Source organism: Brienomyrus brachyistius, chromosome 13 (assembly GCF_023856365.1).
Source record: "Brienomyrus brachyistius isolate T26 chromosome 13, BBRACH_0.4, whole genome shotgun sequence".
Classification (NCBI taxonomy): Eukaryota; Metazoa; Chordata; class Actinopteri; order Osteoglossiformes; family Mormyridae; genus Brienomyrus; species Brienomyrus brachyistius.
The window spans coordinates 17425413-17448706 of NC_064545.1; the positions used below are offsets into that span (position 1 = coordinate 17425413).

The 23294-nt window shown below is 48.7% G+C and overlaps 2 protein-coding genes across 3 annotated transcripts; one reads left to right on the top strand and one right to left on the bottom strand.

The window, feature by feature from the left end:
• Window positions 1-955: 955 nt before the first annotated feature.
• Window positions 956-20204, bottom strand: LOC125706452 (homer protein homolog 2-like). Its single transcript, XM_048973155.1, has 9 exons — window positions 19704-20204; window positions 11168-11324; window positions 7189-7320; window positions 6944-7036; window positions 6233-6372; window positions 5653-5809; window positions 5286-5396; window positions 3421-3501; window positions 956-2877 (listed from the first exon to the last, which is right to left on the bottom strand). The coding sequence occupies exons 1-9, from the start codon at window positions 19706-19708 to the stop codon at window positions 2689-2691; spliced, it is 1065 nt and encodes a 354-aa protein (XP_048829112.1). The 5' UTR covers window positions 19709-20204; the 3' UTR covers window positions 956-2688.
• A 656-nt stretch (window positions 20205-20860) lies between these two features.
• LOC125706453 (RNA guanine-N7 methyltransferase activating subunit-like) lies at window positions 20861-22587 on the top strand. Of its 2 annotated transcripts, XM_048973157.1 has the most exons (4): window positions 20861-21033; window positions 21136-21285; window positions 21630-21788; window positions 21933-22587. In XM_048973157.1, the coding sequence occupies exons 2-4, from the start codon at window positions 21137-21139 to the stop codon at window positions 22105-22107; spliced, it is 483 nt and encodes a 160-aa protein (XP_048829114.1). In that variant the 5' UTR covers window positions 20861-21033; window position 21136; the 3' UTR covers window positions 22108-22587. The 2 variants fall into 2 exon arrangements, with proteins under 2 accessions (XP_048829114.1, XP_048829113.1); XM_048973156.1 differs by having other exon boundaries at window positions 20861-21285.
• Window positions 22588-23294: the final 707 nt, after the last annotated feature.

Genomic DNA, 23294 nt, shown 5'->3' on the forward strand with positions numbered 1-23294 from the left:
CAGCTTTAATAAATTACTTGAAATTCATTGTGGTAGGATTCCATTATTGGTAGATTAAAAAAGGGATTATTTGTTTTTGATGGTCAGTACTGGGGTGCTACAGAACCAGGTGGATCGTGTGGGATTGGGGCTGGGCACTGCAGGCCGCCGGTCCTCCTGAGAGTGATGGGCTGGAGATCGCCCCCTGCATGGTGTGTGTGTGTGTGGGGGGGGGGGCTCCTTGACTCATCTGTCCAAACGCCCTCTCATCCTCCTGAGTGCAGCAGCCGAGCCACTCTCAGCCGGTCCCGCGACGCTGCCCAATAGGCTCGGTGTGCCAGCTCCAAACGGACCCCTCGGCACGGCCGAGGCCGTGGGAGGGGACACCCCGGGGGGAGGCGGGGGGGGGCTCGCCATGGGTGACGGCCACACACTTGGAGTGCAGATGGATCCCGGCAACTGGGCGTTGCTATGGAAACAGGATGGCTCTGCGGAGGTACCCCACAGTTGCATCTCTGCAACGCGGTTTTAATTGTATTCCGCCATCTCGCCCACTCGTTACAGTGACGCGGGAGGGGGGCGTGGGATTGGGGGCTGCGGTGCCGCGGAACTGCCGGAGTCTCCCTCCCACACGACGGCAGATGCAGGGGAATGAGTCGGCGGGAGTCGCTGACGGACATGCGAGACTGCAGCGTCGCAGGCGGTGTGAACAGGACCTCAGCTTCCGGGCCCAGTATGTAAACGTCTCCATACGCGCTTCACTCCCTCAAGTCAGCTGGCAAAAGGCAGCACGATTCGGAGCCAGGAGGAAGATGCACTTATCCTCTAGATAAACATATTCGAACCCAAACACTCAAGCGGTACATATACAGATAATGCATGAAACTGCATGCTTCTTTGAGTCTCAGCACATTTTATAAATACGATCCTCTTGCTTACCTTGCATTGCTGAAGAAAAGACAGACAGACACCATGTTTTTTAATGAAACTATACTTTAACAGTAATTATCTCTATGTGGTACAGAAGTGAAATAAAAATCACTGCAGTGTACAGGATTTTCACAGAAGGAAAAGGGCAGGTATTGTCAACTTCACTATATATTGTTATAGATGATAGAAGCTGTATCAAAGTCAGCAGGGTCTAATCTGCCTCTCTCTGGGGGGGCATGTGTCCTGTAGGAATCTCGCCATCCAGAGATGGGGGGGGGGGGGGGGTCAATGGTTCACTGACAAGTCTGCAGACACCAACATAAATATCCGTCTTCCCTGCACTGAAGGCTCGTGTGGGCTGTTATGTGTTAATTATTAATCGTTAATACTTAATACTGGTATATAGTATATAAATTACCCACCCCCAGCACGAAAAAAAAACTTAAAAGTAAAATCACCACAAGGACACAGTACTGCAGGAAATACACCCCTCATATGAACTACTAATTGAAAGATGTACTGTTTTTTTACGGATCCACCCTTCCCATGTCACGCACACACACTCATGCACACGCGGCGCCCTCCAACCGCCACTGTGTGGAAAGTCCAGCTTGGACGCAGCAAATCTTCAGCCTTCTGCTGACAACATGTGACTAAAGACCCCTTATGTTCCTATGCACATACGAGTCGGCACACCGTGTTCACGATGCACCGTCAAAGCATCAGCAGAAGCTCTCTGTCTGGTGGGCTTTGCAGGAGCCTGGAATCACTGTGCACCTCCCTGGTCATTCTCATGAAGATCCATGTTCCTTCTGAAGATCCACCTCCATCTTTTCTGCTCATGTTTCTTCTGAAGGTTCACCTGTATCTGCTCTTTCATCTTCACGTTGCTCATCCACTTTCACCCTGTATGTTCACGTACATGTTGAATCGCGTGTCCATTCCTGTTCTGTGCTAATGGTCGTGTTGCACGTCTGCAGTCATATGCTGCCGAAGGTCCACATTTGTGTTGCGTGTTCGTGTTCATGTTGAAGATCCACCTCCATGTTGTGTTTCGACTGTCCGCTGTTGACTTTGGGTTGGATCTTCATTCCCCATCCATAGTAATGTACGACAGATGTGTATGTACTGTATAGATCACCTCATTCTTGCAGACATGCATGCCCACACATATGTATCATTTTCATAATATTTTAATTAGACTTGCTAGTACTAAATTATTGAGATCTCCTGAGCAGGGGCGCTTCTGCGAGCAGGCGGACCCGAGGCACTTTGAGATGCCGTGCAGTTTGTGTATGTGCATGTAGTCCCAGCTGTCATCGTGTCCGCCGGAGGTCGCCGGCGAGGCACTCAGCCTGGCTCCAGGCTCCATTTTCCACATCACAAATGGCCGCCGTCCGGCAGGTCCTTGCCGTGGGTTGGGGTGGCTTGCAGCCTTCCCTGTTATTGCTCTGCCGTAGTACCGCGCCGTACTGTTTGCGTCTGAGGCACCGCACGTCATTAAGTGGCCCCTCGTGGAAGGAGTCAGACACAGAGAGTTTATCGGGCATCTGAGACCAAATCTGCCACCCATTCATCACCCCCCACCCCCCTCTCCCGATCTGCCAGGAAATGGCTCATTGCAGCAGCGTTACAACTGAGAACTATCAGTTCAACTGTTAAAAAAAAATCAAAACGCCAGCGTGAGAACATCTGAGTAAGTAGAGCGCTGTAGTCAGCGGGTAAATTCCTCTTTGTTCCTGCCTGTCTCGGATGGAGGGGTGCCCCCAGCCGGCTCTCTCAGTTATCCATCCCCAGTTTGGACAACCCCTGCCGGAAGTCGTGCAGCTCGTCCAGTTTGCCATCCAGGATGTCCGTGAACCGCTTTAGCTCCACACGCACCTGATCCTGCTTCAGGTGGCTGTCATCTATGTCGGCCTGCAGAGTTTCCATCCTGTCCTCCAGGTCCTTGTTCTTTGTTTCGGCCAACTGCAAATCACAAAGTATAAAGGCAGTTCTGTAGCCATACGGCAGTGAAATTGGAAATATTGCTACTATTATCACTATGAGAAGATAACTATTGAACATTGACATTATTTGTGTGTATTTGGTGGGAACAGTAGTTATTGTAAAGTACGACCACCAACAGTACCACTAGCAATCCCTCCATCCATCCATTTATCCATCTGTCCGGGATTCATCCATCCATCCTTTCATTGATTCTCCTGTCCATCATCTATCTGACATCCATCAATCCATTCATCCTTCTATCTATCATCTTTCCATCCATCCATCCATTCACCTGACCATTTCAGATATAGGCAGTGTGTCTTTCTGCGCCGAGCGCCTGAGAGTCAGCGAGCCTCGCAGTGACTCGGCTCCCCATGACTCACAGCTCAGTGGCTGTCGCAGTGGCCCCTGCCTCCCTCCCCCAGCAAGCCGGAACACTCTGCATGCCTTGCTGCTTCGCCAAGTTACCTCCAGCAGCGATGTGTGACCCCCCCCCCACCAAAATTATCCGGTGCCTTTTACCTCCAGCTTCTGGTTAATGCTCTCACACTCGTCCATCAGTTTAGGAATGATCTCAGCCTGCTTCCTCAGTTCAGTCAGCTCCTGCAAGACACACAGACAGTCAACACGCCCGAGCAGATCCGCCAGCTGATTTCCCCGTACAGGGTGATGGTGACAGCGACACGTCACAGGAAGCACAGGGTACGGGGTTAGCGTGCCGCCTGGAAGGGATGCCAGTCCGTCTGCGGGGCGCCCACATGCAGGCGCTCGCCCCCTTAATCACACCTTATGGGGAATTTAGATAAGTTATTTCCATTCTCCTTTAAGCTTATGAAAAACATAGTGATGTGACGTAGAAGTGATGAGTCTCATTAGCTCAGCCTGTATTACAGACAATAACAGAGGAGAAAACAATGCATGGTGTCTCGTAAATAATAGAAAATCAATTATTTTATTGGCAGATGCTTTTACCAGATAGCCTTGAAGAATGCAAGTGCAAATCATTTAAACTCTACTCTGTCGAGTGGTGGGATGTTCTACTGAACTTTTTTTCCCTACACATTTCAGGTTAGATACTTTTTTCAATTTCACAACAAAAGGATCCACTGAAGTTTAACCTGCGCCCGTCTGAGTACAAGTTCCTTAGCCACTGTGCCGTCTGTTGATCAAATATTACATTACACTGGGAGATGCTGAAGCCATTGAATGTCGGGCTCTCTGCCATCAAACAGCTGTTGCACAGGCCAGAAGGAGAATTCGGTTCTGAAAAATATCCACCTGACTAGAATGCAGGTTTTCGAAGCATGGCAAGGTTCTTGTTGAAAACACAGAACAAACGGACTCACCACCTGCTGAGAGCAAGACAGAATGCATGACGATTCGAGCCACAAAGCGAGATCCCCTCCAAGTAAAAAAGCCCATTATTTATGTTCCGGGTGCAAGAACAGATCAAGAAAACAATGAATCAAAAATGCAGAGTCCAGGCTGACAAACGATTTGTTTCAGACTTTATCCTCAGTGAAAGAAATTAACGGGTTGAATAAAAAACTAATTAAAAAAAGAGACCGGGAGATGGCTATGACGACTGATCAGAGGATGCCAACGTTCAGCCAGACCGGGTATCAGTCACCCTGCCGTCATATTTGTTCATCGATCTGCTGTTACTGCTGCTGTGGAATAAATAAGCTAACAGCTGTCGATTTCTGGTTGGTGATCTGTGACGTATGTGAGCAATTGTCACCGCACCCAGCACCCTGTTCAGGATAAGTAAAGAGCGGTGGGTGGATCGTCCCCAGAATGAATGAGATTCAGATAATTAACTAAGGTAATTTTAAATTAGGTTCAGCAGCAATGTATTATTCCAGGTAGTGACTTCAAGAGAAAACCTCCACAAAATCCAGACAAAAGTCTAATAACGACAAAAACAACATCGCGTTGAGAAATGGATCACGTGAATGGATTTACCAAGTGGGTCGTTTATCTTTATGCTGAGGAAAACGCAAACATCGCTGGTCCTCAAGATGCAACGAGACACTGACATCAGGACTGCCAAAAATAGTCGATATTAACATTTTCTCTTGGAGCTTAATCCGGTAGGATAATGTTGGACCCAAATTTCCCCAACTCCCCCTCATCCGCACCCCCGGCTCTGCTGCAGTCCCCAAAAGCGCCCTCTCTCCTCGGGAGACCTTGACACTGACCGACAGCTTCCCTCTCTGCTGTGCTACTGACTCACAGAATCCTTCAGAGGTGCCGCAATAAGAGCCCACAGAAGGTGCAGAGAATGGCAGGTTTCTTTAAAAAATGACACAGCCGAGCAAACTCGTAGGGAAATGGCAGGTTAGGCTCAGCGGCCGTGTTTGTCTGGGCGCCTCTGTGTGCCTCACCTTGTCCTTCTCGTCTATCTCGGCCTCCAGCTCAGCCACTTGCTTGGCCAGCTGGGCGTTCCTCTTCTTCTCCTCCTCGATCTCCTTGCACTGCGCTTCCAGCTCCACGATCTACAGCCGTGGAGATGGACAGACATCAGCAGGATCCCAGTCACTGATCCCCCAGACTGCAGCCTCCTGCTTGCACATCAATAAGCTTGTATATCAATGTCCACAAATGTCCCCATTCATATCTTTTGTAGTATTTCAGGTAATATGACTCGGTAAATAACGGGAAGAGGCCTCAGTTATAGCTAATATGAACCTAGTTATGTTACATGTGCCACGGGTTCCGCAGTACTGGCTGAGTGAGACTGCGGGAGGTGACCTTGGCTCTTAGCTGCTCCCCATCCTGCTTGCTCTCAGCCAGCTGCTGCTTCCACATCTCCACGCCATTGTTGGACTCCTGCAATGCTTCTGCGAGACGGGCGTTGTTCTCCCTCAGGGCCTGCAGCTCCGTCTCCAGCTTGTGGGCATTGGCGTTGCTAGGGGAGGGCGGAGAGGTTGGTACGGTGTGCAGACACATCGCCGCGGCAGAGTGACCTCGGCCGGCTCTTACGCCTGAGCACGGGGCGCACTCCGATTGGGCCGATGAAGCAGCCTCATGCGACGCCCTCTTAAGCGACTAATAAGCTTTAAATGTCAGTTCTGCAGGAAGGGTGGCCGATGATGACATCTCCGCCTGTTGGGATCACCTGACATCTCACGTGTCCTATTGCAGATAAAAGACGGAGGATTTGTGCTTTCCTGCTCTGCGGATCTGATTTGCATTTGTCTGTAATAACAGAGTGACAGTCTGCAGTAGAATGCCAGCTATCCCAAAGGCTGTGTGTGTGTGTGTGTGTGTGTGTGTGTGTGTGTGTTACGGCAGCTGAGGTGGCGGTGCCTTTGAGCATGAGGCCGGTTACCCCTGTTCCACAGCGGACCGCAGACGTTCGTTCTCGCTCTTCAGCATTGCGTCCTCCGGTTCCACGTGTGAGATCTTCTCGTCATCCGTGCCATTGATGCTAGAGGGCTGCGCCGATAAGGGGGTATCCCTGCCTGACTCCTGCGCCAGGTATAGGGAGGGTGCGGGAAGAGGTAAGGCAATGTCAGAAGTGGGCGGAGCCGCCCACAGGAGGTTCGGGGCCCGGCAGCACTGAGTATCTACTGATTCTTTCGAAAACTAGTGATCGGTTAATGCCGACCCAGAATGCCGAGACAAACCGGAATTTTGCGCTACAGGAAGCATGGGACTGCTGTTGCCTGGTGGATGGATGCGAGGGAGCCCTAGGATGCTTCATTGGGCCTGATCCGTATTGACAGGCAGTAAAGTGACTCTTGCACGGCATGATGGGAGTCTGGCTCACCGCTGACACCCGAGAGCCGCTCACCCGCCCCTCCCTCCCTCTCACACCACTCCGCCTTCCATATCTTTCCAGCAAAGCCAAGTGCATTTTTCTAGCTGGACCTTTGGCAGGTAATTAATACTCTCTGACCTTTGTCCCGACTTTCCCTATTTTTGCCTGGTGGGCTTTTGTGGCTAATGTCTCCGTTCCACCTGGGTCAGAGGGAACTTGGGCCTCACAAAACAAGGGGGTGAGAGAAGAGGGGGCTTTGTCCACAAGCCCTCAGCCTACCTGGGAATGATTACTCGAGGTCTCCATCTTCTCCTGAGATCTGTCCCTGGCAAGTTTTGCTGCCTCTTTCACCTCCTGGAATTTTTCCGCAAACTACAGGTAAAGGAGAAAATAGACTCAAACACTACAGGAGACCGTAGCCTCTCAACTGCATCAAAGATGCCCAAGGCGCAGGACGGGGAGGGGGGGTGTGTGTGAACATTTGGGCGAAAGCTTGTGGCCCGATCGGCCGCCCCCTCCCTCACCTTAGCAAGCTGCTGCTCTGAGGCGAATCCGAGGCCAAAGACGGTGTTAGCCCGGCTGTCGGCCCACTGACCAAACTTCTGCGAGGTCTTTGTGAAGGTCATGTTGGGCGTGATGGTGCTGTTGATGATCACCTGGCATAAGGAGAGTGAAACCGGCTGAGAAGGACACCTATATCAGGGAAGACTGTCCCACCTCCTTCAGAAAAGAGTCCATCTCTCAGTGTGAGCAGCATGTGGCTCTGTGGACTAAGCCTTTGTGCCGATGACTGCCCAGTTTCGGTAGAACAGTCACACGTCTGTGGGCCCTTGAGCAAGGCCCCTGACCACCAGCTGCACAGGTGCTCACTCTCACCTACACGTGTGTCCTAGAGAGCATGTTGGGGTGGGCAAAAAGAGAATCACCCCCCAGGGATCAATAAAATGTCATAAATAAATGGATGCTGAGCACTAATTACTGTTTACCTCTTCCTACAGTTAAGGTACATCCAGGGTGGAATGTTCTAGACATTGAGTAACACAGTGAAACACTGGGTTGAGGGTCATCAGACGGCCAAGCGCACATGTGTTTGGGCTGTAGGAGGAAATCAGAGTTCAGATAGAACGTCAGCAGAACACCAGAAGAACAACTGGAGAACGTCAGCAGAACACCTGGAGAACACGCATGCTGCATGTTCTGACGTAGCTGGGGGAGGGACCGCACAGTGGATTCCTATGATGTTGAATGGCTGGACGGGAGGGGGGCTGCTGTATATAAAGCCTGGAGTGAGAGTTGCGCACAGCGGCCCAGCCTGCGACACCCTCTGTCGGCCCTGCGGGACGTGGAGGTGCAGATTACAGCAATTAGGATGAAACAGGCGACAGTTTAATGAAGATGCATCTCCCTTCTTGAGGCGACATGGTGTCTCTCTGTCGGAACTGAGGACCCGAAATGACAGGCTGCTGGTGTCAGCGCCTCACCATACCCCGGTGATTTTGACGCACATGTGTTACGCGCGACCTGGACCCCACGGCCTGTAAGGCCAGTGACCTCTGGGCTGCTTTGCTGCCAGACGCCTGCTGACTGTACATTTCCCCGCTGTCTGACACAGGCAGGAGATGCCCCACCAGCCTATAAAAAGCCCCAGACTCCCTTACTGGCAGGGCCAGCTGCTTCTAGTGCTAGAGAGGGAAATAAACCCCAGTCACAACATTATATTTTAAAATGAAAAAGGGGCCAGCTGGCCTGCGGAATGCTGATCACAGCACTGATTACCATGCAGGGCCATCGCGGACTGAAGGCTCGGGGGCTGCACTGCACAGCCTGACAGCACCTGCAGGGAGGATCCGCTGCGATCAGGAATTTTGTACTTTCTAATCTTCTCCTGATCCCCATCCTCAGATAACAGTCCATTCTCCTCTATGTAAACACTCACAGTACGTTCAGATAACTGTAAATATTTCACATCTTTTATAACATTCTCGTTCTCCATCGCTCACATTCCGCTACACGGTGAACATGTGGTGGAATTAAGGGGCTCGGTATCACGTTTCTTTGCTTTTGAGACTTGTAACAAATCGTGGCTGAAAAAATAAAAACTGAAATCATTGCATTTATAGGTTGTTTGGTGCTGTGTTTTGAAGCATCTCCAATAAGCACCTCAGGATGTCAGGTGCGTGAGATCATTTGTCCAGCCCTGAGCAGCTCCCTGAAGAGCAGGCAGCACCTACTGACCCAGTAGCCTGGAATACTTCATGACCTCAAGTTCTCTCAGGGTGAAATCCAGTTGGTCTGAGATTATCGTAAACTGGGGCTCCGTCCCAGACAGGCCTAATTCTCGGGACTGTCGCTACTTCTCATTGGAGCACCAGACAAGCTCAGGAGCGCAGGACATGCAGAGGAGTGCACCAGATGGGTGTTACTTTCAGGGCTTGGAGAAGCAGACTGAGCTTTGGCATACGTCTGGAGAAACTGTGTGCAACCCCTGTGATAATTACAGATTGGCTGAACAGTGACTAAGACACTCTCTGTCTCACTCTCTGTCTCTCTCTCTGTCACTCTCTATCTCTCTCTGTCTCACTCTCTGTCTCTCTCTCTCTCTCTCTCTATCTCTCACTCACTCTATCTCTTGTCTCTCTCTCTCTCTGTCTCACTCTGTCTCTCTCCCTGTCTCTCTCTCTATCTCTCACTCACTCTATCTCTTGTCTCTCTCTCTGTCTCACTCTGTCTCTCTCTGTCTCACTCTCTGTCTCTCTCTCTGTCTCACTCTGTCTCTCTCTCTCCCTGTCTCTCTCTCTCTCACTCTCTCTATCTCTTGTCTCTCTCTTTTGCTCTCACTCTCTCTCGCTCTCTCCTCCCACAAGTACCATCAAAGTAGAACAATGATTTCCGTCATGAATGTCCTCATGCTGACTCACTGCATCCTTTCCCGTTTCTCCCTCTCACATCCCTCGCACTCCCTGCGTAGTGGGGGGAGGTAGGGGCACGGTGCAGTGGACGGGATCTGTGCTGCTCTCATCATGGTGACCCCATCGTATGATGGACGGCCGACTGATCGGCACCTCTGTTGTCCCCTACTTCGATGGTGGGATGGAGCAGGCGCGATTCGGTTACTGGTGCGTAATGGAGAGTGGGTGCTGGGGTGCTGTTAGGGTGCTACTGCAGGCTTCCAGGAGGGGTGGGGGGCAACACGAAGGGGCCAGAAAAACAAACACATCAGCCGATGTCAGACGGAGAGGAGCTGGAAGACAGAGCTATCAAGCGAGCCTCAGAAAGCCCCTGCTGAGATGTGGGCCGGGCCTCTCTGGTACTAATATCCGGTGCTGCCTGAAATTTGATCAAAAGCTCGTCTCTGACTGTGGGGAAATGTAGCGTACAGAGCTGCCATTAGCAGGCGGCCCGGAAGCTGCGCACTTGTCTGAAGGCGAGGCGCCCATTAGCAACCTAGTTCGGCTGCTTCCTGGCCGCCCGCACCCCCTCCGATAATCTTATCATGCAGGTATCCGAGCTTTAAACTGACCTCATCCTGTAGAAGTAGCTGGTCCTGTGTGGGCCGTAAGGCGTGAAGCCGAACCCCCCGGTCCCCATTCAAGAGGAAGTGCTGCTGGGGGAGGGGCTACCACCCCACCCACCACCGCGTGCGAGCCTCACAAACCCAGCCTGTGGCTGGTCCCTCCCAACTCCAGTCACACCCCGCAGATCAGCCTGGACTGTGACGGACTGTGAGAAGCTAAAGTTAACATGGTTGGCGGTGAATGTTGGTGGCTAGAGGCATGATGGGAATGGCTGTGAAGGGGGCTGTGCGGCCGGGGATTTGTGGCGAGAGCCTGTATCCGCAGCCATGATGTCAAAGGGCTACAGGGAAAACTGCACAGGGGACACTGGAGTACATAGTCAGAATGCAGAGGGCGCGCAAATGAGTTTATCACTAATGAATCATTTACACGCGGCTTTGGGGAAATACCCTGCTTAAGGACAACTAGTTTTCTGGAGAGCAAATCAAAGTGTGGAAAGTTATACAGCAGGTCAGGGAGCGGATCTGAGGGAGTGTGAAGATCGGGATGCAGAATGTGACCGTGAAAGAGGCCGGGCCAGGTTTCCCGCGTTCGGCAGGACGCATTTTATGGCGGGGAGGACCATTCTATGGGGGGGAGGGTCTTCTGTGATCTCCTCGCTGTTCCTGCCCTCTGCCCCACTCTCTGACGTTCATATAACATTCCTGTAACATTCATCCATTCAGCAGTGTGACCACGGTGCACTGCAAAGCCTGGCGCCGGCATCATTGAATGTAGGTGACCGTCACTTTTGCTGTGCCGTTTCTTGGGGGGTGGGGGGGGGGGTGGAGCAGAATTCCAGCTCTATGCTGTGGTATCAGGGAATGAGCAGCCCCCCCCACATTTGTCAACCCCCATCTCTCTGAGGTCCACTGTTGACACCACTAAACTCCTGCCCAGTCCTGGCTCATACCACCTCAAGTCAGCCAGGCTCCCCCACGATGCTCACCTTGGAGCCATCCACGCTGATGACCCGGTAGCTACTGCGCGTGCTGTCGTAGAAGTAGGAGACGGTGACGGCCTGCTTGCTGGCAGAGACCCAGTTCTTCTTGGTGGTCGGGTCGATTTGGAAGACGTGAGCCCTGGTGGTGAAGATCGGCTGCTCTCTGCGGGACACGAGAGCGGGAGCGAGGCCATGAGGAGGAACAGAAAAAAAAAACAAAGCATTGTAAGAAATGTAAAGAATGTCTGGCGCTGCAGGAATCGCCGTCGTCGCACCGCGTGGCTCCGTTCACCGTGAAGGGTTCGTCTGAGCGGATTGAGGTGGTCAGGTGGAGCCTGCTCTGGCCTCAGACCAGCGCTAATGTGATGGAGCCTGTGAGCTCACATGGGAAGCGAGCACCATCAAAATGCCAGCTGACGGGATGCATGCACATGTCAATCGCAGGCGTCCCATCCACGCGGAAAACGTCAGGGCTGGGGTAAGTATGTGAGGACTGGGAGGGGGGACACAGTATTCACATTCTATCTGGCCCTGCATTGGGTGGGTGAGTGCGTGTGTGTCTGTGTGTGTGTGTGTGTGTGTGGCTGCCCTCATCAGGCTGCAGGGCATTATGCAGTGACACACGCAGAGCCAGATTCCAGCAGAAGCACTAAACAGGTTCCTGTCTTATGAATCATCGGGTCCTCGGCCAGAGAGGTTCCCACAGAGACGCCGGCTTAAAATAACCAGATGGAATGGGACCCTCTGGCAGCAGGAAAGCCGACCACCTCGTAACCCCTGAAAATCGCAGACGGCTATTCGGAAAGCGCTTAACTCCGATTCTGCTGTGAGGGGGCCACCTTACCCGTGCCCAAGATCCCCCGCCCCACCCTCGACCTGGATCTCCATTTTGCATCTTTCTGATCGTAAAGGAGTTCCCAGCAGTTCATAAAAACACAATCATTACTACTCCGGTGTCGTACCTCATTTCCCGGTAAAAGTCTCGCACTCCTGTACTTCATGAACCAGTAAAGACCTCAAAGGTGGCCACCTTCAACTCCTAATCACACAGGCTGCTGGCGTGGTTTGTAGACCTGATAGTTCATGACTAAGGTGATTCAGTTTGTGTTTTGTACTGGATAACTGTTCACATCATGCAACTGTAATTGTTATTGGGCTGTTAGACTACATCTATGGTACCTGTTACCAGATAATGTTTCAAAATAATATAATAACATAATAACATAATTTCAATGTTGTTCTTCTCTTATCAGCAACAAGGGTCGTCCTGCCAGGTCCATGGCGATTTCGAGACGTTATGAAAGCGCGTTTTAATTTAGGTAATCGGAAAAACTTCACCTAATTACCTCCGGAGGGCTCTTTCAGAAGGCCTTTTGACACTGGAGGTGAGTCAGAGGGGTCGTTAAACTCCACATGCTGCTATGCTGGGGGGGGGCTTGATGGATTACCATAGATGTTTCACTCTCTCAGCACACAGGGCAGAATCGCCTTCCAGTCAGCAGAAACAGGTTGGGGAGGAGACGGCATTCTTTTTTTTTTGGGGGTGGGGGGTCGTCTGTGCTATGTGTGATTGGACCACATGGTGCACACTGGCCCGGTCTCAGATAACAGGAACCACACGGGACTTGTGGTGGCTCTCAGTAGGTCCTAAGTGCCCTAAACTGTCCCTGATCGACACCCACTTCTGAGCGACGGATCCGCTTCCCCTCTCAGCTGAAGTACACACTACAAACAAAATAAAGCTTCGCCTATTTAAAGGCTCGGGTGAAGATAATGACGGCCTTTCTGTCCCTGGGCCACAGGCCTAAAAATAAAGGGACCCACAAACGTTTGCCGCAAATCTTGCTACCTTGACTACGCCTGAGATTGTTCTCCCTCCGGGAAGGACGATGTGGTGATTTGCGATACACATCACCGTCAACGCAACCAATCTGAGCCGGTCGCTGGGACCGAGCAACCTTCCGGGCGGCTCTGCTTCTAGGCCGAGCGACGGGGGCACTGCTGTGATTGGCTGGCACACATGCTAATGGTACCGTGCAAATATAGAAATTTGGGCTCATTAGCATAGGCGCAAACACATGCGGCTCGTCACTGAGGCTGAGGACAAGGTCACCTCCGCTGGTCCGCTCCTGACCCATTAGCAAGGCTTCGCCGCGGATCGCAAACGTGCAAGACAAAGGTGTGATTTCCTCCTGAGTACTTACAGCTCCAGGAAAAGGTGGCAGGCTGCAGATTCATGGAGGCCAACACCAGAGTGTGAGAGCTCCTCCACGCCCAGCCTCACACTCACCCCTTTCTGGGGGCACAGAGTGCCGTCGAACCACCCGATTAGCCGAATGCTGCGTCAGACCAGTCAGAACATAAAGGCCTTTCAATCAGGGAACACATGCAAATTTCTCGGTTTCTTCCGGCTGCTTTGTATGTAACCTGTAGCCTCTGTGCGTCTTACAGCCTGACTCTACAAACAAAAAAAAAAACACTTCTGCGGTGAGGACAAACACGGAAACCTAGAACTTAACGGACCAGTGACTCTGTACTACAGAGAGACCTTGACTGGCAGGATCTGAGCTGATGCTCTCCTGTCTGACGTCCTGTTCTTTCTGGGATGAGTGGCCCTGCACTTGATAAGCGGATGAATGGAGGGAAAATATAGCATCAACTCGAATGTTCTGAGTGCCTGTTCAAGCCAAAATGTGAACTAAAGAGACACCGGGGGAGATATTCACTGTGAACCTGCTCAAGCAACTTAATTCACTATGAGTTGCCCCATGAAATTACCGTACAGATCAGGGGTCTCAAACCTAAATAACTCGGAGGCCACGGGCTTGGAGTTTAAAGAGAAACGAGAGGGGAAAAATGTCTTAATCTCTATATTATTCTACTGATCAGTGCTGGGTGGGGGGGTAAAAAAATATAGATGTTACATCGTTTTCTTTATTTTAGCGGAAAATTGACGTTACATTGTTTTTTTAATTTTTAATGGAATATAGACATTGCGATGCTTTTTATTTTTAGTGGAATAATTACATTGTTTTTTTAACGATTAGTGGAATATAATTTTAAAAAGTTTTAAAAGTTACATAAAAAATAAAAATATATTTTGTTATACTTCGCAGAATAAAGGAATTACATTGTTTTATATTTTTTGGGGAATGTCGACATTACATCGGTTTTTATTTTTTATTATTTTTTATTTGGAAAATGAAATATCAACCTGCAGGCAGTGCAATCGGTGCAGGACCATGTGATTCAACGCGAAAGCAACGGCAGCAGAGGAAACCAGGCTTGTGGGACTGTTTTTACACACACAGCCAGCCATACACAGCCAATCACACAGAGCCAATCACACACAGCCAGCCATACACAGCCAATCACACAGAGCCAATCACACACAGCCAATCACACACAGCCAATCATACACAGCCAATCACACACAGCCAGTCACACACAGCCAATCATACACAGCCAATCATACACAGCCAATCACACATAGCCAGTCATACACAGCCAATCACACAGAGCCAATCATACACAACCAATCATACACAGCCAATCATACACAGCCAATCACACACAGCCAAACATACACAGCCAATCACACACAGCCAATCACACACAACCAATCACATACTGAAAGGGGGGGGGGGTGCTGCTCCTATGGGACAGCATCTCTGCTGATCACCAGGCATGGGGTGGGCTGACGTTTTTCCATGCCATACATGTGCAACCGACCCAGCGCATGGGCACTGAATCACTGGCTAGGAGACTGGCCATCATGCTAAAGCGTGGCCTTCAAAGGTGCTTGGGGGCAGCGGAGCCCAAAGGGTGCAATGCAGTGACGGGAGTAGAGTGATGCAGGAGGCTGCCCTTGCATTTTTCCTTATTAGCTGTAAACAGAGCTAAGCTGCGCTGACAGCCGCAGAGAGACGGTGTGAAATTGCCCGATTAAGAAGATATCCCTCGATCTTTATGAGGTTCTGATTCACTTCAGCTGTGTGACCATGGATGGGCGGAGCTTATTCCACGGTGGCCCATCATGAATCATGTCCTCTTACGCTTCACATGGCTGTCCATCGACGATGCCCACCAACCTTCAGCTGGCATTCAGCTGGGCGAACAGGAACCTGTCTGTCTGACACTGGAGCGGAAGACATCCCTCAGCTGTCGTCCAGGGCTGCGCCGGCGGGGTTGCCCCAGGGGCCGGAGATGCTTCTGTCTTGGCACGTGTAAAGAGCAGCGGGTCGCTCCAGTTAGACTCAATGAGCATCTGGACACAGGTCTGGCTGGTGTTGCAGGAGGGTCCTGCATGGTAACCTGGACCTGTTGCCAGTAGGAACATTCCTGAGATGCCTGGCAGTGCTGCACGCAGACATGACGGAGGAGCTGCTCCTGCAGGCCTCACCTGTTTGTCGCGGACAATACTCAACACAGGCAGCTGGTTGGGTCATACCTGGGGAAGAGGGTGTGTCATGCACTGAGGCTGCTGCTGCATGGGGGGGGGGGGGGGGGCGCTCAGCTCAATCTCCACAGAGCGAAAATGCAGAACCGTCAGCTGAAACGCAACCTCTGTCCTCCTCTTTGAGCAAGATCCAATTTCTGGCACATCAGAAACCATAGGAGGGAGTGGATGAGTGGGTTGCAATATCTAGAGGAAGAAGGAGCCTGGGATGGAGATGCTGTGTTTGGTGGCTTCCATTTATCACCTAAAGAGACGCCCTCCAAGACGAGCAATCACAGTGCACTCAGGTCGATCGTCCTGGGCAGTTTGGAAGGGGATCTGCCGGTGGGTTCGAGCGGCTATGTGCCAGCAGCACGAAGAATATCTTCACAAGCTGCTGAAGCCATGCTGAGAGGAAAAAGTGAAAGTGCCAACGCAGAACCAAAGTTCAACATTCCACCCAACAGGGAGGAACCTTTCAGCGGCGAAGCGGGAAGGATGCGTCTCATCTAACACCTACAGAAATAGACTCTGAAGTCGCTCCGTGTTTCTCTGATTAATGGTCTGGAGAACAAAAAATGAGAAACGAGGAATTTCTCTCCACAAGCTTATCAACACAGTCAAATTTGGTCTCCCAACCAAAAATGACAGTATGATAACGCCCCTGGGAGTGTACACAGGTACGTCTTTAGATTAAAGGGGTATGTTTCAGAGCTCCTCAGACTGACAATCTGGGACATTTCAAGATGCAGTGCCGGACCTGCTGGGACAGAGATACCTTCAACGGCTGGAGCTGTTATCAGCTGAAACCGTCGAGAAGGTGCAGCAGAGCAGGACAGACCTGCTATTCAGGGCACACAGAACCTCAGAATAATCGAAGTTAAGCATGATGTTGATAAAACAGCTTCTGAGAAAAATATTGCAAAGAGACACGCTGTCCAAGCTGAGAGAAAATTAATTTGTGATTATTTAACCTCCTCAAGGGGGCGGCATGGTGGTGCAGTGGTTAGCACTGTTGCCTCACACCTCTGGGACCTGGGTTCGAGACTCCGCCTGGGTCACATGTGTGTGGAGTTTGCATGTTCTCCCCATGTCGTCTTGGGGTTTCCTCCGGGTACTCCGGTTTCCCTCCATAGTCCAAAAACATGCCGAGGCTAATTGGACTTGCTAAATTGCCAATAGGTGTGCATGTGTGAGTGCATGGTGTGTGAGTGTGCCCTGCGATGGGCTGGCCCCCCATCCTGGGTTGTTCCCTGCCTCGTGGCCATTGCTTCCGGGATAGGCTCCGAACCCCCCGTGACCCAGTAGGATAAGCGGTTTGGAAAATGGATGGATGGATAACCTCCTCAAATATCCAAGATGGCTGTTTGATAACATCAGTCTACAGTGGTTATGAGCAAGTGAGATATCATTTATTTTCATTACTGGTGATTTAGAGACACCAGTTCATGTCTTTGGAAATCAGAGTATCTGGAGGAAAACACAGGAAGAACTCACAGGTGCATAGTTCTGATTAGCCTATAGCACAGCTCCAGTGTGGATAAGTTTGTGTGTCTATGTGGGGGGTGTCCTTTCACTGCATAATTTGTGCCAAGACTGAAAATGTCTGTATCCCTGCAGAACCTGGCAGCAAACAGCACCATTTCCCACCATCTGGTCCTTGTGCTTTCTGTCCGAGTCAGTCTATCTCCCTCGTCTAGGTAATCGTTACACAATTCCGGATCATTGCAACTGGGAACACTTTGCCATCATTTGTAAGATCAGCCAGTTTGGTGCCCCCTCCATCCCTGGGAACCCCTCCCAAAATGCAGGAACCCTGGAGAGCACAAACCAGCGTGGAGGACAGCTCCGAGCTCTGTGGTCTCTCCCCCTGTCCTCCCCGTGCACAGGACGGCTGCCCCTGCTTCTTATTTAAAAAGGGAAATCCCTGTCAAACCTTCTCCACGTGACTCTCCCAAGAAATTGGCCTCTTAGCTCCGCACAAAGCAGACAGAGACCTCCATGCTCGCTATTGCGTAATAAGGAATTGATGTATTTTGCAGAGAATGGGAGATTTTATTAGAAGGAAGCACTTGTGAGATAAAAGTAAACGGTAGCAGAGTCTAATTATGCGGCAAGGGTCATATTTGAGCAAGGGGGGCTGATAAGCACTGAGTGAGAAACGAGTACAACGGCAAACTAAAACGCATCTGAACGATGCAGTTAATCTATAATCGCCGACAAACACAGCTCTGGAGGGCAAAAAAGCGCTAGCGAGCGGAAATATTTAAAATCGATTCCACCGAAAAACACCTCGGCTGTACTCGCTGGCTCTGAAAATATAGCGCACGGGGACCAGTTTTAAGGACATAAATTTATAAATTACAGATATGTGAAAGGTGCTTTTAAATATCTTTAAAATTGTAGCGAAATAGAAGAGGTACTTCTAAAAGGACAAGTAAACAGATGAATATCACTGATTATGATTCTGATTTTTACAATTATTTCATCTGATCTCACAACGAAACACAACAGACCATTTTCTATTGTTTTGGACCCAGTCAGGCTGGTTTCCCTGCTGCCTCGGATTTCAGGAATGCTTCAAGAAGAACGTCTATTTAAGGCCTAGATTTACTGCATTCTGCTTTTTCGGGGTATCGAATTAACGTGCCGCATTAAAACACGGTAAATCTTTCAGTTAACAGTCCGGTAGTTACCAGTGTTCGCCTCAGAAATAAGTTTCACGAGGTTGAATTAATTGAGGATAAAGCTCTTCCCGCACGCCAAAGAGCACGAAATTATGTTTAAGCGTATAATGGGTAGTTTATCTTCTGAATTTTATCTAACTTAATTATTGACTTATTTAAGTTTAATTATAAGTAATGGCGTTAGTTTAGACCACGAAACCGATTAACTGTTTCGAATTAAATAATTAGACTACCCCAGATATGAGCATGCCACTGTTTTCAGTTTATAACCCCGTCAAAACTGTTTATCCTGGATAGGTTTATCTTTCTGTGTGCCAAATAAAGTTAAGCTACTTCTGTGTATTATCAATGCAATGCTTTGTATAACGCGCATACAGACCGACTGAATTTACAACTTTGAAATTAAGGTAAATAAAGCGAGCCTCTAGACTGTATTATGAAGGTAATCCCATGCATTTTATTATCGTTCGATAAATTAGTAATACTCTCATTTCCGGACATGATATTTAAGACAGGCTACAGTCGAGTTGAACCTCTTTGGATGCACTAAACTTTGTGCAAAAGTCTTGTGCGCCTACGATAATTCAAAATTCATTCATAAAAAAAAACACGCAACACTAGACATAACAGCGGATGTCGGCCGTTACCTAATAATGAAACGTTCGATTTAGTTTAATGGATATCGGACACTTGATCGATTAGGGACCCTTTCGATGAGAAAACCAAAATGATTCGAGGCAAAATATGCAACGGACGAACAGCCTTAAGAATGTTCTGCAGTTACTGCTACGTTACTTTTTATTTGTGAGAACTGGGAAAAACTCATCCAGCGTCTAACGACTGGGAATTTTACTGCACGGTTTGTCTACCTTCATGCAGGTAGATCATTGATTCAAACTTCCAGTATTACTTCTTGCTTGCTTCTAAAGCGTATGTGAAAATGCATTATACGTTTGTGAAATTTGATTCGGATATTAGAAGAAATCCCTCGGATTCGATGGAAAATTATCGGGAAAATGATGACCGGAACATTCGTCCATAATATCTCTCGGCGGTCTAAACTGACCACACAAGCATGCAAAATTGACCTTGCGTTATGCAGGATTTATCGCGCATTTCAGCGTCCTCATTAAATGAAAAACACACCCAACTTTACGTACTCCACAGCAGGATGTCGGAATCCTTCTCACGTGTATTAGTTTGCTGAAAATGGTATAGAATGGCTTTAGTCTCATAATCAAACCGTATATAACAAAACACCGCAAAGCGTGTGAAAACCATATCGATGGATTTTTCTACATATCGGTAGGTCTTTTTAGGCTAAGAAATGGTAATTTCTGGTTCAAATATGTCTAACTATTACACGAGTGCCCAAAAATGCACTTCAATATGACATAATTTAAAGAAAAGTACTCACCCCATTTCCACGGACTTTTGTAATTAGACTGAAAGGTCTAAAATGGATTCTGTGGTGAACTTTGTTCAAAAAAATGATAAATGAAATAAATCCACCTTCAGTTTTTTCTTGTGCCCATCGCAGTCTCTTCAAGCAGCCAGCAATAAAAATAAAACTGAAATTTAAGAGTGACTCACACTGTGCTCTAAGCGGCAGATTTTTCCTCGTTGTAAATCCTTTCCCTTTCTTTCCACCGTGAAGCTCATGTCATTTAAAAAACGTCTCAGATAAAGAAGAAACAATTTCCCTGACGTTAGTGCTTTCTGATTAGACGCTAAAATGTCAAGCTCTTAAATTGTGTTACACTGCTTAATACATTTCAGCAGTGGTAGATGCCGTCGTTCCCTGGTGAGCTTCAATTACAAGTGAGGCACACGGCCACAGCAGCGACACTGAGCGGATCCCACCTGCTTATCACAACAGCCTCCCACCTACTCCTGACACGAAGCCTGCCCTCCGTCTCCAGGGACTCGAACCGAACAGTAACTAGTGTGTAATTAATATTTTTCAAATACTATGTGTCTTTCAGAGCTGGTGCTCTGCAGAAATGGCATTGCGTGTTACATTTATTAGATAATGAGAATGCAAAGGCATTCCAATGCACCAGAATATTATGTCATATATGGAAGCGGAAAAGTAAATTCACTGATCGCACGAATGCGCGCGCGTTCAATCACCACACACACACACACACACACACACACACACACACACACACACACACACACACACACACACACACACACACAAACGAGATCACCCTATTAGAGTGAGTGCTTTATTTTTTTTTAAGTACAGTTAAAATCACTGTTATTAACTGGCATATGTTGTTCCCAGTTAATACATATACGCTACGTAATAAAGGGTTTGTGTGTATGCGTGTGATTGTGTTTAATGAAACTGTCTTGAAACCAAACGCATCTTAGCCGGAATTCCGAGGGGGGGTTATTATTGTTGTTGTTATTATTATTATTATATCGTGGCCGATATAATAATATTTAGAAGAAGCAGGATGATACATTATGTAATATTTCACAATAGGAACTCTTCGTACTGAATGTTAACCCTCCTACTGTATTACTTGATTTCCGGAACCATTTATCATCCAGCCATCGGGGAGCTGATACACTGTTACGCCTGTGTGACACTGTTTAGCGTTCGCGGGCCCGGGTCAGTTTCATCACTGGCTACGTTAGTGAGACGTGTGCTGATTTTCGAGCTAGTTTTTCATAGCCTCAGTGCGAAATTTTCAAACCCTCTAAACTTTCGGATTTAAAAAAGTAAAACTTAAGTAAGTCTGCTTTCCGGCTAGGCTCGAATACCTGACGTGTGTCTGTGTTGTGCTACCCGGCTGTCTGGATGACCTAAGGAAGCTTCGTGATTCCCCATTCAGAATGTCTGCATTCCCAGAGTCTTCGTCCGATTTAGAGGAGCGCTTCTCCGGCCCCTTCGCGTCCAAAGACGGCCAGCAAAACCTCGGACGTGATTCGTATCCACCGCCCACAGCGGAGGACTGGAGCGGGCTGGGGGCTGGCGACAACCAGTAAATTAACATTTTACTAACATTTTAAGGGTATTTGAATGTTTTACTAACATTTTATTAACCGCTTTGAGTGGTTGGCATCCTCATTCATAGTCTGTTAATGTTTTGCTGTGTTGGTAGGCTACCTTTTATTTGTACAGCAGTTGGTACATGTATATGCATGTTAATGAGGATCTTAAGGTACTTCCACCTGTAAGGATGATGTGTAGGCAGCCAAAGAACTTTTTCTCGAGATGCATGTAGGCAGCAGGTCCGTGCAATGACGTTGATCTGGGTATGTTGTTGGGACCATGCGTACATAACATCACCTGAACACCTGAGGTACACGATTTCTTAATTCTCAGGACCTCCGGATCTCCCGAACCAGTCCCTGATTACGAGGAGCAGTTCGCCCACAGATTCACGTCCGCTGACCAGGAGTATCAGGAGTACCTCAAGCGGCCGTCGAACCCCCCGCCGATAGTGGAGGAATGGAGAGGTCGTGGAGGTGGTCACCACAATCGGTAAAACACTCCTAATTATATGGGACAAAATCTGATTAATAAATATATTGGCTTTGGTTTCATAAACTGGGAAATATAAAGAGTCAACTAGGAGAATGCGTCTAATATGTATAGGAATACTTAACTTGTGCTATTTGCTTGTAGGTACCATGAACAACGGCCATACAGAGGACATGATGGAGGCAGGGGTTGGTCTGGGAACCAGTGGGGTTCCCAGCAATGGCAAGACAGGCGCTGGAGTCATGGCAGTGGGCGGGACAACCCACACTCAGGGCATCACAACTCCTATAACCAGAGGCCACCTAACAACCGGTACTGAGGACCGCCGTAGGAGCAAGTAATGATGTATGAAGACACGCCTTTGATGCTGTGATTCAAGTAATGTCTTCGAGAAAGAGACCATTTGGTGTAATTAAGTAAACGATAGTCTGGAGTTATTTAGATCGATGGAATATGGTGATGCTGTATAATTTTTTGTAGTTGATGTGATGTTATCTTGCTGGGCTTGGTGTCGCAGTGCTTTGCACGGATGTGTCACAGTTCTGGAGACCAAGGTTTGAGTCTCTGCCACAACTGATTGACGTCTGCAGGTTTAGTAGCCCAAGAAAAACTAGACTTTAGGTTTGATTAATTGTTTTCTTTATATGAGGGCACTGTAACAAATGCAAAGAATGTTTTTTTTTTGCCTTTGGACTGGACTCTTTTTCATATTTCATGTCTGTATATTTTTCTTGTGTCATATTTTATACTGGGAATGACAGGTTTCACAATGAAAAGTTTTCAGACTGGTTTGAATGAACTTTTGAGTTGTGCTTTTATTGTCTGAAGATGAAATCCTTTTTAAAGTAAAACTAACATGGTGATGTCATGGGACCGAGCCACTTGGAACTTTCAGGTAAAATAACTTGTGGTAAATGCATGTGAAAGCTGCGTGTCAGACTGGCTTGTGATTGTCTCCCTCCGTCGGCGTTTTCATATAATCTGGAAGATGTTAATATACTAGCTGAACAGGGTTGGGGCCACGGAGCGGACGCTGCATCGCTGCAGTCAGGAGCAGTGAAGGCGAGACAGACAGTGTCCTGGAGGCCAGAAAGAATGATCGGTGACCTCCAGGAGTCCATGCTTCTATGCAGAGTCAGGTAATGGCTCACTGTGCTTATGGAGGTGTTTTCTAGCTCTGTACCCAAGTGCTCTGAAATCAGGAGAAATGAGGAAGACCAGAAATCAGACGCAGCAACTATGTGAGGTGAGAAGGGATGGATCCTCCAGGGAAGGGTTAACAGGTTCCTATTTAGCCATTATACAATAGGCTGGATTTGTATCAGTACATTGCAAGAGAACAGCTTCAATGAGATGCTTTAAGATTTAAAGAGAAGTAGACAGCTGGCTGATCACATGACTGGAAGGTCCTGTGGGGGTGGGGCTTGCTCTTGCACCCTTGAATAAGCAGCTTAACTGTGCAGCTGCGTAAATATGGAGAAAGAATTTAATAAGTTCATCCAGATA

What these genes read in the sequence shown, in the direction of transcription:
- LOC125706452 (XM_048973155.1), bottom strand. An exon ending in TCAGCGTGGATGGCTCCAAG is followed by an intron (nt 7,321 to 11,167) that starts GTGAGCATCGTG and finishes TCCTTATGCCAG; the next exon opens with GTGATCATCAACAGCACCAT. An exon ending in GCATTAACCAGAAGCTGGAG is followed by an intron (nt 2,878 to 3,420) that starts GTAAAAGGCACC and finishes TGTGATTTGCAG; the next exon opens with TTGGCCGAAACAAAGAACAA.
- LOC125706453 (XM_048973156.1), top strand. Translation starts at nt 21,137, where the DNA reads ATGTCTGCATTCCCAGAGTCTTCGTCCGATTTAGAGGAGCGCTTCTCC. An exon ending in CTGGGGGCTGGCGACAACCA is followed by an intron (nt 21,286 to 21,629) that starts GTAAATTAACAT and finishes CTTAATTCTCAG; the next exon opens with GACCTCCGGATCTCCCGAAC. An exon ending in GGAGGTGGTCACCACAATCG is followed by an intron (nt 21,789 to 21,932) that starts GTAAAACACTCC and finishes ATTTGCTTGTAG; the next exon opens with GTACCATGAACAACGGCCAT.